Raw genomic sequence first — 18,334 nt, 5'->3', positions numbered from 1 at the left:
GCGTTGAGCACCTCCAGGAGATGGGAGCTGCCTGCCTGGTGCCAACGGCAAAGGTAAGCAACAGCCATGTTGAGGGCTGCCGCTGCCTTGCTGAGGTGAGCAGGCAATTCATGAAAGGGACAAGTAGGTAATAACAGTAGAAAGTGGTCATGGACACCAGGTGAGGATACAGTGCTTGACCTGGCGCTCTTTGGCTCCTCAAATTTACTCTCAGCACACATGTAAAGAAACTTGCTTTGCCCAACAGCATCCCCAACAGATGTGCATTAATGTGGACCAGACTGGTCGGGATTGCTGAAATTTCATTTAAAAATTGCCTTCCTAAATGCCCTCCTAAAGGAGCTTCTCTCAGATTCTCAGCTGTGTTGACATTCAAACAACTACAACTTGTGTTTATATAATGACTTTAACATAGTAAAACATCCCAAGTTGCTTCACAGGAGCATAATCAGATACAATGTGCTGGAGAAATTTTTTGAAAACAATGTCAATAATTTGTTAGTTTGGCAGATGAAATGTCAATTTTGCACAGAAAAGGACGAGGGAGGAGAGGAGAAGGGACTGGTGAAGAGAATCACATTTTACAGATTCTGCAGAAATAAGTGGTAACCTGTTCTCCCAGCTCTGAAAATAAGCTATGCAGTAATTGTTATTTCCTTTAGCTGACAGAACCAACTTTAACAGCAGCTAAAATGTTTTACTGAAGTTCCATTCGCTCCTGGTAAATCCTGTTAGATGTCAAGTCTGCATACTATGGGGACAGTTTAGAAGTCTGCAGTATAAGAATGTTTTAAATATAAGTGTGACTTGTGTCTAAAGCAAATTAAAGATAACAGTTGAGTATGAAAAAGGCTGAATTACTTTTTTCACACAATTTTCTTGGAGGAATACCCCAAAACTTTATGAAGGATAAATGAAAAGAAATTACAAGTCATAGATTCTGTTGTGTCCTTGCTGAATCCCAAACCTCTTGAAAATCTACCTCATGATTCCCCAATGAGTTTTGGTCAGCAGTTATATTGTTACTGAATGGATAAAAATGGGGTTGCAATTGTGCACGGTTGAAGACTTAATCCTCAATGGTGACAAACATGCAATTTCAGAAATATAAACTGAACTTGGACAGGCGACCTCTGGAAATAGGTCTTGCATTTTTCAATTGTTCAACAAACCAGAAAAGTGAAAATTTCCCTATTGGGACATGGATGGAATTGGACATTTTGGTAAAATTAGGACGTCTTTGGCTGCAGCTTAGTTTTGTTTTAATGCCTGAAGACTCTCTTCAAAATATGGCCATCACTAAAAATCTAACACTTTAAAAATCATTTGATGCAAAGCACATTAGGATGATTTGGTTTGATTCAGTTCAGTTCAGCCTAACTAGGTTTGGACTTTGCTCATCCCGAAAGAAATACTTGAATTTCCAAAAATGGCCATTCTAAACATTCATGCCTCTTGTTACAATGATTTGGATTGAATTTCTTTCAATCTTGCTAAGTACTTTTATTTGAAGTCTATTTGCTGAAAATAAATAATTCCAGTAAACTTTACTTCACTCATTAGAAACATCTAGGTTCAGGTCACTGGTTAAAATTTGTTTTATGAAGAGTTTGAAATCTCAAATTTAGATTAAAAATTGAAACTTAAATAATTGCTCTAATTACCCTGCAGGAGACCTCATAAGGTTCCATTGCTTACCAGGATTCACTCTGATTGGCAAGGAAATTCTTACTTGTCGACTAGGAGAACGTTTGCAAATGGATGCTGCTCCTCCATCTTGTGAAGGTTTGTACTTCACATTTATGCCTTCATCATTGTCTTTTTATACAATCCCAAATCTATTGTTGCATGTTAACATAAATTATTGATTTCCATCCTATCAAATTTCTGAAAAGTGCTTGTATTGCTGCTATAAAAAATAGAGTCAGTCATATATGCCATCTAATGTCTAAATATCTAAGTTGGGTTATTGGCTTGCTCGGGATCGGGCATCAGTGGGACCCTCCTGATCCTGGAACAGAAATGTAAGTGGCATACAGCCCCTGTTTTTCTAGGACAAAGAAAAATTGGCCTCAAGGTAAACCACACTGCAGGACAGAGTATAAAGGAAGAAATAATGGCAGCTTGTCAGAAAGGTACAGTGATAATTATGGGAGATTTTAACCTACATATAGATTGCAAAAATCAGATGGACAGAGGTAGCCTCGATGAGGAGTAGATAGAATGTTTTCGGGATAATTTCTTGGAAGAATACGTTGTGGAGCCAACCAGAGAGCAGGCTATACTAGACCTGGTATTGTGCAACGAGATAAGATTAATTAATGACCTCATAGTTAAGGCGCCCCTAGGTAGCAGCGATCATAATATGTTTGAATTTTACATTCAGTTTGAGGGAGAGAAGAGTGGGTGCAAGACTAGTATTTTAAACTTAAATAAGGGCAATTATGAGGGCATGAAAGCAGAACTGACTAAAGTGAACTGGCAAATCAGGTTAAGGGATAGATTAATAGGGATGCAGTGGTAGACATTTAAGGGGATATTTCAGAATACACAGAATATATAAATTTCAACGAGAAAGAAAAATTCCAAGGGTGGGACCCTCCATCTGTGGTTAACTAAAACTGTAAAAGATCGTATCAGACTTAAAGAAAAAGCTGATATTTGCGCAAAGATGGGAGACAGGTCAGAAGATTGGGCAGAAAATAAAAAACAGCCAAGAATGATTAAAAGATTGATAAGGAAGGTAAAATTGGAGTACAAGAGAAAGCTAGCTAGAAATGTAAAGACAGATAGTAGGAGTTTCTATAGATACTTAAAAAAAGAAAATAATTAACAAAGTGAACATTGGTCCTCTAGAAAGTGAGTCTGGGGAATTAATGATGGATAATAAGGAGATGGCAGATGAATTGAACAGATATTTTACATAGGTCTTCACAATGTAGGATGCAATTAACATCCCAGTATTAGCTGTAAGTCGGGAAATGGAAGGGAGGGAGGAACTAAAGAAAATTACAATCACCGGGGAAGTGGTACTAAATAAATTGTTGGAGCTGTGGGCTGACAAGTCCCCGGGTCCTGATGGACTTCATCCTGGGGTGTTAAAAGAAGTAGCCAGTGAGATAGTTGATTCGTTTTAATTTTCCAAAATTCCTTCGATTCGGGGAAGGTTCCGTTAGATTGGAAAATTGCGAATGTAACTCCTTTATTCAAAAAGGGAGGGAGACAGAAAGCAGGAAACTACAGGCAAGTTAGCTTAACATCTGTCTTAGGGAAAATGTTACAAGCTATTATTAAAGATGTTATAGCAGGGCATTTAGAAAAATTCAAGGTAATCAGGCAGAGTCAACGTGAATTTGTGAAAAGGAAATCATGTTTAACCAATTTATTGGAGTACTTTGAGGGAGTTACATGTGCTGTGGATAAAGGGGAACCAGTGGATGTATTGTACATGGATTTCCAGCAGGCATTTGATAAGGTGTCACATCAAAGGTTATTGCAGAAAATAAAGGCTCATGGTGTAGGGACATAACATATTGGCATGGATAGAAGATTGGTTCGCTAGCAGGAAACAGAGAGTAGGCATAAATGGGTCATTTTCTGGTTGGCACGAGGTGATGAATGGTGTGCCACGGGGATCTGTGCTGGGGCCTCAACCTTTTACAATTTATATAAATGACTTAGAAGAAGGGACCGAGGGCATGGTTGCTAAATTTGCTGATGACACAAAGATAGGTAGGAAAGTAAGTTGTGAAGAGGACATAAGGAGGCGACAAAGGGATATAGATAGATTAAGTGAGTGGGCAAAGACCTGGCAAGTGTGAAATTGTCCACTTTGGCAGGAAGAATAAAAAAGAAGCATCTTAGAAAAAAGAAGCAGAGCTCTGAGATGCATAGGGGTCTGGGTGTCCGAGAACATGAATCGCAAAAGGTTAGTATGCAGGTTCAGCAAGTAATTTGGAATGCGAATAGAATGTTATCATTTATCGCGAGGGGAGTTGAATACAGAAGTAGGGAGGTTATGCTTCAGCTACTGTACTGGTGTACTGTACTGGTCTCCTTATTTAAGGAAGGATGTAAACATGTTGGAGGCAGTAAAGAGAAGGTTTACTAGACTAATACCTGGAATGGGCAGCCTGTCTTACGAAGAAAGATTGGACAGGCTAGGCTTGTATCTGCTGGAATTTAGAAGAGTAAGAGGCGACTTGATTGAAACATATAGGGTTGAATTTTACACCGCCCCAGTGGGTCGGATGGTGGTGTGGGGGCAGCGTAAAATTGAGCGGGAGGCTCTGGGAGGCCTTCCCACCCTGCTCCCGCCTTACGGTAGTTGGGCGGGGGGGAAAATGGCCCACCCACCCAAGGCCAATCAAGGCCCTTTAGTCGCCACTTAATGGCCACTTAAGGGTCCTTGCCCGCCTCCAAGGGTATTTTACCCGAAGCAAGCGGGCATGCTGGGGACGTGAAAGGCCACCCAGCGATAGCTGCCGGCCTTTCCATGCACCGGGGGTTGCCACCACTCCACGATTGAGGGCCGCCCCCGCCTCCAAACCCACCCCTGGGACCCAAGATGCCTCCCTTTCACCCCAAAAGACCACAGTTGCCTTTCCGAGGCGCGCCTGATTCCCTCGGCCAGGCATCAAAAATCTACCTTGGATCCTGGCTCGATGGCATCCTCCTCGGTCGGCTGGGCCGCAGTCCCAGCAGTAGCCACCGCTCCCGGTGGTGCTGCTGGGACTAAGAGCTGCCGGCCCGCTGATTGGCCGGCAGCTCACTGAGGCAGGACCTCCTCCCTTAGGCAGGTGGAAGTCTCCCCTTGGGACACTTAAAGCCCGGAGACCCATAAAATGCAGGTCGGATCCCCGGGCTAGGTAGAAATGGGTTTGCCACCGACTGTTACGTCGGTGGCGAAGTCCCATCTGCCTGTGTTAAAATCCAGCCCAAACGATCGTGAGGGGTCTTGACAGGGTGGATGTGGAAAGGATGTTTTCCCTTGTGGGAGAATCTAGAACTAGGACTCACTGTTTGAAAATAAGGGAGTGCCCATTTAAGACAGAGATGAGGAGAAATTTTTTCTCTCAGAGGGTCATGAGTCCTTGGAATTCTCTTGCCAAAAGGTGGTGAAAGCAGTCTTTGAATATTTATAAGGCAGAGGTAGATAGATTCTTGATAAGCAAGGGGGTGGTAGGTTATCGGGGGTAGGTGGAAATGTGGAGTTATCAGTTCAGCCATGAACTTATTGAATGGCGGAGCAGGCTCGAAGGGCCGAGTGGCCTACTCCTGCTCCTGATTCCTATGTTCATATCTTTGTATCTTTAACTATTATGGTAGCAATAACTGTGGTATAGTGAAGCTATTGATACCCTTAGCAAGGTCTAGAGACTTTTGAAGAACATCAGCATGACTCTTGCCACTTTGGAATTCCCAAGGTCAGCCAGGAATTTGTCCCTGCCATGCCTCCTTGATGCGGGGAAGGGGGATATGGGCAAAATATATATCTGTGGTCTCATCAACTGGAAAATGGCTGGCTTTGAAAAAGGTGGGAGGGCAGCTTAAAGGTGCAACCTGATTTTGCCTCATTGGTCTGCGGATTTTTGATTTTGCAGAATTGTATTATTCAATATAAACACAAATCTAATAAGTGTTTTCTATGCCTTGAAAGTTTCTTTAAAGTTGGAACAATTATTATTTTTTTCTTGAACTGTGCAGTTACCTGTAAAGAACAGTAAGTAAAGCTTCCTGCATCTGCATCGACTAGCACTTTGGGCAGTTTATATGGTTATTTACAACATAATTTCCATGTCCTCATAGTTGGCATCCTTCCATCTTTGAAAGATAATGGACACCCAGCAAACAATCCATTTAGGTGGGATGTCTTCTCTTGGTGCACCTTTGTTGATGGCTGTGAAGGCCAATCCTTGAGAGGCAGGTTTTCTGTCATAAGTGCTGCACGTGAGGTTGCCAAGTGACGCTGTGAGTTGTTGTATTTAACGTTGGTGCCGGTTGCCAAGCTGCTGTGGCAATTGGTCCATGTCTTCATACTCCTGTCCTAATTATTGCCCTGAAGTGTGTGATGCTGTTTGTCTATCTAATGAAGCCCCCACCATCTCCCCCCATCCCACCTTTCCGTCAGCAGAATTCAAATTGCACAGCTAAATTTGAATTGATACAAGATTTTGGAAGCTTGCATAGCAAACTTCAGCAATAAGGATAAATGACAGAAACTCCAAAATCAATGGCAAGGTGCAAACTATAAATTGTACATATTGCAGGAAACAAACTGTCGATGAAAGTAAATGAAAAAACAGCAGGTGCTGGAAATACTCAGCAGGTCACGCAGCATCTGTGGAGAGAGAAGCAGAGATAACATTTAAGGCCACAGACCTGAAACGTTAACTCTGCTTCTCTCTCTACAGATGCTGCCTGACCTGCTGAGTATTGCCAGCACCTGCTGTTTTTATTTCAGATTTCCAACATCTGCAGTATTTTGCTTTTATTCTGTAGATGTAAGTGTTTTATTCCTTCAGAACCTCACAATTATTTTGCAGACTTGATAATCAATAAAAGCAAAGTATTTCCTGCTATCAAACTGTCACATAAAGATTTATAGGCTCAATGGTCAACAATTGACTGTCATTTCCAGTCACATACAATGCAGAGCCTTTAAATTCCTCACTATCAGCTCAATCATCTCCAACACTTCACTGTTTTTTTTTTCCACCTGTAAGAATTTTGATTGTGCATGTACTGGGAAGAAAAAAATACATATTTCAAGATAACAACATTTCTCAGGTTTGAGACAATATTACTAAAAAACAATTGCTTCTCCCTTCTCATCATTGATACCCTAAGCCTGATAGTGAAGGGAGCAGTTGTCACTCTAATGTTTGCACAGATACGATTACTGAAATGTCCTGCATACATGGCTGTGGTTACTGATATTAAGTCACTTTCACTGGACTGAGTAGATGCTACAGAATTTCTCCCAATTATATTCATTATAGTCACTCTTCAATTAGAGACCCCTTATCAGGATTCACAGTTCCTAGAAAAAAAATAAACCATTGAATGACACAAGGCACATATCCCACAGAAGGAAAAGGGTCAAGGTCTGGTATGTCTAACTCAACACATCTGGTAAGCAACTGAGCATTATTGCATATAGCCTCAATGTCATGCATTATGGTGTCAGCATAAAATATGAGAGTGTTTTAGATACATCAAGAATACTTTCCTCCAGTCACTAATGTGAATGCAAAGGTTGGTATGGGTGTAAAATGCAGAAACCCATTTTACACTCAAGCAGGCATTAGTGACTGAAGGAAAGTAAATCCAATTGTTTGTGCTCTTCTCCATCACTGCCACGAATTCCTCAATGAGCAATTGACTCAAGGCCTGAATTCATAAGATACTGCTCGAAACTGCAGAATTTATCCCAATAGAATAATAAATCATTACTTTCCAGTCCATGCTGGCCAAATAAAAGAAATGTTTAATCAAAATCAATAAGAATGGTATTAGAGTAAATCTTTATAAGTATTTGGATTTTAGTGCATTGAAAATCCAATAACTTTATCCTCTAGGCATATCCTATAGTTCAGGTTCTCATTTGGCTTATTCACAAGCGTAAGTATCCTGAAAAGATGTCCATGTAGTGCTTAAAGGTAATTGTTATTTTTCTGTTTTATTTTCAGTGCTCTGTCCAGTCAATGAAGTGCGAACTGATTCAACAGGTGTCATATTAAGCCCTGGCTACCCAGACAGCTACCCCAACTTCCAAACCTGTGCTTGGAGCATTATTGTGGAAAAGGGTTACAACATCACCTTATTCTTTGAATTTTTCCAGACGGAGAAAGAGTTTGATGAGCTCGAAGTTTTTGATGGTAACTTAATTGTCATAAATAACATTCAAGATTTCTTTGCCTGCACATACCCATCGCCTCATTCTTTCAGTTATCTTTACATTCATTTCCATGCATCAGTGTCATATTTTAGTAGTAAAATAATAACCAGAAACTTCAAGTACTAGATATTATATGCTGAATTGTTTCCTGCCCACTCCCACTCCAGATTTCTCTGCCAGCAAATTCCTGGCCTATAAAGGAGTATTCAGACACCACCAATTTATCCACATGTGCACCATCCCCAAAATGTCTTTACTTTATAATTAAAACACAAAATGCTGGACACACTTGGCAGGCTAGATAGCATCTATGGAAAGAGGAAGGTAGGGTTAATATTTCAGGTTGATGACACTTCATCAGGACCCTATTACTTTGTAATGTTTCGAGTAAGGGACTTACCGCGTTCCAATTAGTCAATATTAAATTCTATCTGGAATGATTACTTTTTTAAATTTCCTGCAGGCATGTGCAGAAACTTAATTCGTTTTCTCAGTGGCAAGAAGGAAACCTGATTAGGATCCATAAATAGATAGTTTATCAATAATTGGTTTGTCAGAGGATAGCTGAAGTTGGAGAAAGCGACACTTTTGAAAACATTCTCCTTGTAGTCCAAAATTCTTTGAACTTCATAAAATGTTCAGGGAAGGCAAGCTTTGTCTTATTTGATATCCCCTGCAGAGAGACCACTTTGATGATCTATTCATTGCAATTTTGATTTGTTTGAATTTTCAAAACTCAAATCCCAACACTGCAGACCTGGGGAAACAAATATCTTATGATACAAAGAGAGCAGAAAGAATTTTATTGGGTGACAATTAAAGGATGATGTCTGTCTTTTCACATATTGCAGTTAACACAGGATTGATAAAGTCATCTAAACTCACAAATCATTATGTACAGGCAGTGAGTAGCCTGAAGTGAACTAAAATTTCATTTGTATCTTTGAATATATTGTGCACCCCACTACCAAACTACCACAGTATGTTCTGATGTTCTAATCCCAGAAAGTCTACCGGGATCAGTGGTAGAAGCTCGGTGCCGTGATTGCAGGCTTGCCAGTTATTTTCATATCAATGTTCTAAACTATTGAGTTAAAGACTTGCCACAGTCAAATTGACTTTGTGTAACAAATGGTGCATTGACCTCATTCATTCAAAGGCAGTTTTACGTTATTAGCTACCAGGCCATCATCTCCTGTAGAAAAGTAACACTGCCAGAACCCTTTGGAAATGTCAGCTGAGGAGTATTTAGGTCTACCTGAGAGGACAGATAAGGCCCCAGTTTCATCTGAAAGACAGTATCCCTGACAATGGAATACCATGCCAGTGCTTAAAGTATCAGCAGAGATTATGTGGTCCATTCCTGGAGTGCGCTTGATCCCACTCCTTGGCCAGGATTTTTTCCGGCAAACGGAGTCTCGATGTCTGGTAAAAGGACCGGCGAGAGCCCTGCATCGCCTACTCCAAGGAAGGCCTGCCGGATCAAGTGCCAATTAGGCACTTAAGTGGACAGCGGCGAGCCTTCCCTGGGATCAAGGACCCCAGTGACGGAAGCTCCGCCTGCTGAGCTGCCAGCCAATCAGAGGTCAGCAGCTCTTTAACTGAGCAGCGCCACTGCAGGCGCGGTGTTTACTGTTGGTAGAGCACTCACCTGAGGCTCTGGACCCAGGCCATAGGTAAGTCTGAGTGGAAGGGGTTTTGCGGGGAGGGGGTTAGGGAGGTCGGCAGCAATGGCGGGGGTGGCTCTCAGCAGGCTCCCCCTTCCCAATGCCTGGCCCCTTGTTCAGGCACTGCCTTTTAATGAGGAACATCCCTGGAGCCAGCAAGCAACCCATACGTGTTTGCTTGGTGTGTTCCCTGTACGGAAACTGGTCCGCCCATTGCTAAGCTAATTCTGGCAGTGAGATAAGGCCCTTAATTGGGCATTAATTCCCCTCTTAAGGACCTTAATTGGCAGCGGGGCGGGAAGGCCATTCACAGGCCTTCCTGCCCCGGACTTAATTTGGGTGGAGGCGGGGTCTTGAGATCATGAAAGACACTATATAAATTCAAGTCTTTCCTTTATTATGTATTATCATAAAAACATCTCTAAGAATTTACTTGGCGATAACTCGACTACATTTGTGAAAAGATAGAAGAGCCATACTTGTTAGTATGAATGTATCATTAGGCTTCTTCTTTTGGGCCTCCTTATCTCGAGAGACAATGGATACGCGCCTGGAGGTGGTCAGTGGTTTGTGAAGCAGCGCCTGGAGTGGCTATAAAGGCCAATTCTGGAGTGACAGGCTCTTCCACAGGTGCTGCAGAGAAATTTGTTTGTTGGGGCTGTTGCACAGTTGGCTCTCCCCTTGCGCCTCTGTCTTTTTTCCTGCCAACTACTAAGTCTCTTCGACTCGCCACAATTTAGCCCTGTCTTTATGGCTGCCCGCCAGCTCTGGCGAATGCTGGCAACTGACTCCCACGACTTGTGATCAATGTCACACGATTTCATGTCACGTTTGCAGACGTCTTTATAACGGAGACATGGACGGCCGGTGGGTCTGATACCAGTGGCGAGCTCGCTGTACAATGTGTCTTTGGGGATCCTGCCATCTTCCATGCGGCTCACATGGCCAAGCCATCTCAAGCGCCGCTGACTCAGTAGTGTGTATAAGCTGGGGGTGTTGGCCGCTTCAAGGACTTCTGTGTTGGAGATATAGTCCTGCCACCTGATGCCAAGTATTCTCCGAAGGCAGCGAAGATGGAATGAATTGAGACGTCGCTCTTGGCTGGCATACGTTGTCCAGGCCTCGCTGCCGTAGAGCAAGGTACTGAGGACACAGGCCTGATACACTCGGACTTTTGTGTTCCGTGTCAGTGCGCCATTTTCCCACACTCTCTTGGCCAGTCTGGACATAGCAGTGGAAGCCTTACCCATGCGCTTGTTGATTTCTGCATCTAGAGACAGGTTACTGGTGATAGTTGAGCCTAGGTAGGTGAACTCTTGAACCACTTCCAGAGCGTGGTCGCCAATATTGATGGATGGAGCATTTCTGACATCCTGCCCCATGATGTTCGTTTTCTTGAGGCTGATGGTTAGGCCAAATTCATTGCAGGCAGACGCAAACCTGTCGATGAGACTCTGCAGGCATTCTTCAGTGTGAGATGTCAAAGCAGCATCGTCAGCAAAGAGGAGTTCTCTGATGAGGACTTTCCGTACTTTGGACTTCGCTCTTAGACGGGCAAGGTTGAACAACCTGCCCCCTGATCTTGTGTGGAGGAAAATTCCTTCTTCAGAGGATTTGAACGCATGTGAAAGCAGCAGGGAAAAGAAAATCCCAAAAAGTGTGGGTGCGAGAACACAGCCCTGTTTCACACCACTCAGGATAGGAAAGGGCTCTGATGAGGAGCCACCATGTTGAATTGTGCCTTTCATATTGTCATGGAATGAGGTGATGATACTAAGTAGCTTTGGTGGACATCCGATCTTTTCTAGTAGTCTGAAGAGACCACGTCTGCTGACGAGGTCAAAGGCTTTGGTGAGATCAATGAAAGCAATGTAGAGGGGCATCTGTTGTTCACGGCATTTCTCCTGTATCTGACGAAGGGAGAACAGCATGTCAATAGTCGATCTCTCATTAGGCTTAATGTGGGAATAAGCCACTATTTTTGCTTGCCCAGAAGCCACAATGCTAGGGAACTAGCATTTGCATAATTTTGGTGGGAACAGGGAAAGTCAGTCCTCTTAATACTGAGGCCTCCAGTTTCTTCTGCATTTGATATCAGTTGAAAGCCAGTGTTATCAAAATGAAAAATCAGAAATTTTCAAATGTACTAATATAATGCCCTGACATCTGACCCAATGTACAATAGGAGTACAAGTATATTTTTCTTGTTCAGATAGTAAGTGTTTTTCATGGTAATATAGCACTTTTTCTTTTGCTTTGTGCCAGATGTCCAATTTTCTTCTGACACCAATTTTAGCTTGGCTGTTTTTAGATAGCCACATAATTCAAATAAATTGAAAATGCTGGGTAGTGTTTGGTAGAGGTAATTTTTTCCTGTGCAGTTACAAAAAAGGTTACATTGCATTCTGAAATGGACATAGTGAGTACAGTTAGATGAAATGATGTAAACTTTTGCTGTAAGATGAGAAAGAATAGCATGGGTTGAATGGAACTGCTGTAATCCCAACTTCAGATTTCAATGGGACCTGAGAAAACAATTGCATATTTGGAATTAAATAGAGACCTAGAAGGACAAGGGCAGCAGACGCGTAGGAACACCACCATCTGCAAGTTCCACTCCAAGCTAAACACCATCCTGATTTGGAAATATATCACCATTCCTTCACTATCGCTGTGTCAAAATCCTAGAACTCACTCCTTAAAAGCCATGTACGTGTACCTACACCACATGGACTGCAGCAGTTCAAGAAGGTGGCTCACCACCACCTTCTCAAGGCCAATTAGGCATGGGCAATAAATGCTGGCCTTGCCAGTGATGCACTAATGCACTAGCATTACCTTGTTTTTTTATTGTTGCACTGTATCTAAAAGGAGAACTGCAGTGTAAACAGATTAAAGAAGTAATAGCAATTATTACTTTTATTCTATGCTCATTTTGATCCATTTCGCAATCGTGTTAGAATCTTGTAAGAATTTTCAAATAAAAACAGAAAGCTTCTAATGCACAGTAACCTTATTATCAGCTTCTGTAAAGAGAAAGGCCAGGTTAATATTTCAGATTGAGAATTTTCGTCTGATCAGAAAATTAAAGATAAGGGGAGACCCTCAATAAGGCCATTCAAAACAATTACAAAAGAGAAGAATGGGTAAAAGTACTAGAAATATTTGTTCCTACCACAGCAAGGAGTTAATGGCCTCAAAATGTGCTCTTTAGCGCCCATATTTTTGGTGGTATGAGTGCCGTTTATATGGTTCCATCATGGTGTCTATGGTATGCGCCAACTCTTTTGGTGCAAGCTACATTAGATGCTATTTTGGAAAGGACAGTGCCACATGTGCAGGGAGAGACCACTGGAAGTGTGCAGAGCAGGCTGTTGGTGATGTCAATTAATGTGTAACTGATGTAAGCAAAAGGTGCAAGCTTACACCATCTGCAGCTTGTAAATCATTGGAGAATGTGGGATGAGGGGAGGTGGGATATAAGAATTAGATTAGGTATGAGGATGCCATCCACGATTTCAACCTTGCCACTGGTCATGGCCTCATCAATGGCCAATGATGCCAAGCACCATTTCCTCCATGGGGGTAAAGACATGCAGCTGTGCCTTCCCTCGCCAGTTAGATCCTGCTGCCTCCACTTATGTGCTAAGGGAGAGGGAAGTGTGTTAATGAGGGTGGTGCAATGTGTTTGCCTGATGTGACTGTCATGGATGAATAGCTGATAGTGTGTGCAAGCTGTGAGATGTGGATGTGAGGCTTGCAGCAATGCTAAGTGTGTGAAACTATGAATGTTGGATATGAGTTGTGATTGATAGAGATTGCTGGTAAGTGAGTGATGGGGGTGTGGTGCATTGAGCAGTGTCAGAGTCTAGTGATGCAGTCAGTGGGGTATCGAATTTGAAGATACCTTCATTGACCGTGAGCACTCGTGAGGTCATTGAATTTTTTTGAGGCATTGCATCCAGAGCCTGCGGGCTTGACTCCTGACATTGACCACCATGGCTATCTGCTCCCACTGCCTTTGAAGGTTTGTCTGGAGGGCCACATGGCCCCTGTGGATAGATCACATCTCTCCTCCTGTTCACCTCCTCAACCAAGATGCAAAATATAGCATCAGAGAACCTTGTAGTATTCTGTCTCCCCATTGCACCATAATTAACTCTTCTTGCTCAGTGTGTCATCCCCAAATATTTCCAATACCTGCAAGGACACATCTTCCCATGAAGTAGTCTGGCTTTAAGTATTGCTGGCTAGCTTTAACTGATGCGAGCCTTGCACAAACTTGAGCCCCCTGCCGAAGTCTGCAGCCACTCAACAGTGCATTTAGCTCTGGCTGCACACAGCAATTAGGCAAATTATCAGGCAGCACAAAGAAGGTGTGCTTCCTGCACTGGAAGAATTGTGCGAGTGTTGATCGCGCATCACGAACCCGACTTCCATTTTCGGGGCTATTGAATTTTGCCCCCTCTGCCTTTTCATAACTCTTTTTGTTCAATTTGTTTCCTGAAATGATCTTTACATATCTATCAAGTATCACTTCTTTCCAGCTATGTGCCTTTTCTCTGTGACAGGGGTCAGTATTCCTGATAATTTTAATGGCCTCTCAATTTTTTGTTTTCACATCTGATAATTGGCCTATGCCCAAAACAATAATCTGTCTTTTCCCTTTATAGGTGCTGACAGAATGTTGTGTAGTTCCAGATTTTTCTTTTTTTTAATTTTAAATTTATTATTTGCAATGTTTTTTTTATTTGTGGTGCTACCATTGAATTGGCTTCTTTAGATTTATCAGGTAAACCAAAACCAAAAGTTGGCTTGTTAACAAAAACTACTTGCCTTTAGCATAGTAAAATGTCCCAAAGAGCTTCACAGGAGCATAAGCAAACATAAATTAACACAGAATCACAAAAGGAAACATCAGGAGAGGTTTAAAGAAGCAGAAGGAGCTGGAGAGGTGATAGGTTTAAGGAGGAATTTCTAGAGTCTATACAGCTGATGGCATCCCTGACTGCCAATGGTGGGATGCATAAAAAGCCAGAGGCTGGAAAATACAGGGTTTTCAAAAGGTTGTAGAGCTGGAGGAGGGAGCAGCGATGCTAAGGACGAATTTGAACTCACCCTTGAGAATTTTAAAAATCCAAGTGTTGGTAGATCAGGAGTCAAATAGGTCAGTAAGCACAGAGCTGATGGATGATTAGGACTTTGTGCGAGTTGAGATATGGGCAGCAGAGTTTTTGATGAGCTTTAGTTTATGGCAGGTGGAAGGTGGGAGGCTGGCCAGATCATTTGGAATAATTAAGTCTAAAAGTAACAAAAGCTTGAATGACGGTTTCAGCAGTAGATGGACTGGGGCAGTGGCAGAGCTGGACAATATCATGGAGGTGGATGGAGGTCTTTGTAATTAAGATGGTGTGGGATCAAAAGTTCAAGTCAGGGTCAGATCGGATACCAACATTGCAGGTGCCTGGTTCAACCCCTGAGATAGTGACCAGGAAGGAAGATGCCTAAAGAATGAAGTTTGTGCCGGGGATCAAAGACATGGCCTTCGGTCTTCCCGATTGTTTAATTGGAAGCAATTGCAGCTCATCCAAGACTGGATGTCGGACAAGCAGTTTCACAAGACAGGCAATGGAGGGGTGGAGAGAGGTGGTAGAGAGCAGAACCGAGTGTTATCAGTGCACACATGGAACCTGATGTATTTTTGTATGATTATCACACTATTGATTCTGCTACCATAAGAACCATCAATCCATTACTACTATGAGTCTTACAACGCTACCTGCTAAACTACTATGAATTATACATGTCATCCCCTCACTTTCGAGACAACCATTACAGACTTAACTTTGGCTTGAAACAATTCATGTTTTTGGGCCCTTCTAGTACAAACCCAAATGACAATTAACTTGGAATGGGCATCCATTGTTTATGCTGTTATCTGAGATATGCACATATAAACTGTAACACACCTTAAGTATGTGAGCAGGAGGCCAAATACTAAAAACTCCAGGCAGGTACTTGCATTTCAAAGGAGAGTTTGACTATAGTTATATATCAAAGAAAGCTGTTCTAACCCAAGGGAGCCTTCAGATTCTAATTTGCTCTATGATCTCAGAGATCAGAGAACCTTCCTTTACCATCATTTCTGATGACTAATTGGACACCCCTTGTCCATTTGCGAGATATTTCCTTTTTTAATTAAATATCTGAAGAATGCTTTGTAACCTGTCTGAATGCTGAATTATTTAAAACAGACTTCATTCTTTTAATTTAGGGAGTGGAATAACCTCAAACATAAAAGAAAATCCCCAGATGGCATTAAGCAAAATTCACTTGCATCAAAGCCATTTGGACTTAGGGTAGCTTTAGGCAGAAAAATGTAATTTAAATGCTAATTGCAAAAAAACGTGCGTGTAGGCAAGGACATTTTGTTTACAGAACACATAACCAAATAGGCACACTTTGTGAAGATTTTTGGTCCTATTGAAAGTTTAACTCACACAGTGATTTTAATTTTAAGAAGCACTTCAAACATAGTATGATGCAGCTCCATTGTGAATGATTTCAGATTGCAGTGGCACAGGTCTCCATTAATACAGGTCAAAGAACCTCATTAGACGGCTGTACCCCCCACCCCACCCCCGAGAAAAATAACATTTTATTTCTCAAATTTAACATCCCAACAGAATTATCTTGCCTTTTCATAAGTAGCAATTTCCATGAAACGTACAGTACTATCCCATGGCTATCTAGTTGGTACTCTGCCTTCCCTCTTGTAACAAATTTGACTTTTGGAAGTGAGGTTAAATGTGCTTATGGTTTCTTCCTGCTTACATATCTTTAATGATCTCAAGTGCACCTAGTGCTGTCATTGTTAAGCAGCTTTCAGTTAGCAAAAGATACACATGTAGGTTCCATAGTGGACAAATAGACTAAGTAGCAATATGCAAACATCAGAAAAGAGTGGCTGACTATTTTTTCTTTTTGGAAAATAAATTTACTCTTCTCAGTTTATCAAAGGTTTCTATTGAGCAGCAAGTGGGAGAATAGGCAGTGGAAGAGGAAGATTACATTTTTCATATGGAAGAGCTTGAAAGGTTAAGGAAAAGAATACTAATGCTAAACACATTGAATGTTTGTATTTTTGGGGCAATGTCCATTTGAATTTAAAGTATTCTCCATATGATATGCCAAATTTATGTTGCTGTGTAGGATTCAGCTTTTACTTCACCTTTTTAACATTTATTTGATATATCATAAAGAATTCCCCTTATAATGTAGCAAAAAAAAAAATGACAAAAGATATTATTGGTGTACCAATAATTGGTGTACAGATAAATGGTCTTGGCAGCACAATGCAAGGGCTTCCCCAATAGCCCAGTGATTAAGCAACACATCATGCAGTGTGATAGTATACCATAAAAGCCAAGAAGGTCTCAATCCTCAGTGCTGTGCTGTTAGAGGTACAGACAGCAATTTTCCTCAGTGCTAGGGTAAAGTGAAGAAAAGTCAGCCAGACTGCCCACTCCTGATTTAAGTGTATTGACGTATGTTAGAAAGTAAGCATGTGTGAAATTTATGGCAATTTTCATTCCATTTTACTGTAGAACTGTCTCCTTATTCTCTCCTTATGGAGAAAAGACTTAAGTTCACGAAAAAACAAGGCTACATATACAGATCCTGAAGGTCCTATTTTGTGTAGGTTGAGGCCCAGGTTTGTTTAGTAGGTCGGAGATGTCATGTAATTTAAATAACTCTAGTGGATTCCCAAAATACTGGGGCATACCCAAGCCTGACAGGAGACTGGAAATTCTGGCTGCCACTGGAAAGAAGGTTGCCAGTCTGTTCATCTTCCCCCTTAATAAGGGGACTGAAAAGCACCATAAACATTTTGAAAAATTTCAGGGGTACAAGCCATGGCCTAAGACTGGAGCCCCTGGTGAGTTCAGATTTCATTACTGTGAGTTGACATATGAACTGTCCTATCTTTGGCCTGACCAGCAGTAAGAACTTTCAGGGTAGGGGGTCCCCTTCCCTGTCCATAGGAAAATAGGAAATAGGAGCAGAAGTAGGCCATTCAGCCCCTTTAACTTGCTCTTCCATTTAACTAGATCATGGCTGATCTTCTACTTCAATGCCATTTTCCCACACTATCCATAATGCCCCTCTTCTGTGCTTCCCTTGTTTTGGATGACAGAGGGTTCACCTCAAATGAGACCATTGGAAATGAGCAGGGAAAGCTGGGACAAGAAATACCCAGGTCCTGGCCTAATTTCCAACTCTTCCATCACACTCACACTGGATGGGAATAGAATAGATAGGTGCTTGATGGCCGACACGGACACGATGGGCCAAAGGACCTGTTTCTGTGCTGTATAACTATGACTCTATGACTTACAGTGGGAGCACACTGGTAAGGTTGCAGATATTAGGCCCCAAAATTTTGAAGGAGTCCAGATAATTAAGGGTTGCTTGTACCTGAATAACTTTCTTAAGTGATGTGAATCTTTTTTTCAGAGAGGGAAAGATATAAGAGCATCATGTTTATAGAGTATCTTCTCCTGAGCCTTGATTTCAAATGAGTGCCTATTTCCCAGGGTGTGAAGGTCAGGAAAATGGTGCAGACATCCAGTTTTCAGGGGCTTTGCCCATTTTACAGTGCTCTGGAATTGTTGTGGCTTTCCAGTGGAAACAGTTGGGGCTGCAACTACAGTAAATACAGGCCCTTTCGGGCCATGAGGTGAACTTCCTGCCTCATTTTATCAAA

At 41.9% G+C, this 18,334-nt stretch overlaps 1 protein-coding gene across 1 annotated transcript in view; it reads left to right on the top strand.

The window, feature by feature from the left end:
- csmd3b (CUB and Sushi multiple domains 3b) overlaps positions 1 to 18,334 on the top strand; it is a 2,327,439-nt gene that overhangs the window by 2,159,527 nt on the left and 149,578 nt on the right. Inside the window, exons 46-47 of the mRNA XM_068032163.1 lie at positions 1,672 to 1,785; positions 7,692 to 7,880. Of these exons, the coding sequence (XP_067888264.1) occupies positions 1,672 to 1,785; positions 7,692 to 7,880 (303 nt within the window). The remainder of the gene's footprint in view (positions 1 to 1,671; positions 1,786 to 7,691; positions 7,881 to 18,334) is intronic.

Source organism: Heterodontus francisci, chromosome 5 (genome assembly GCF_036365525.1).
Source record: "Heterodontus francisci isolate sHetFra1 chromosome 5, sHetFra1.hap1, whole genome shotgun sequence".
NCBI classification, from domain to species: Eukaryota; Metazoa; Chordata; class Chondrichthyes; order Heterodontiformes; family Heterodontidae; genus Heterodontus; species Heterodontus francisci.
Note: the sequence above shows the minus strand (reverse complement) of the source record. Positions and strands in the feature narration are given on the sequence as shown.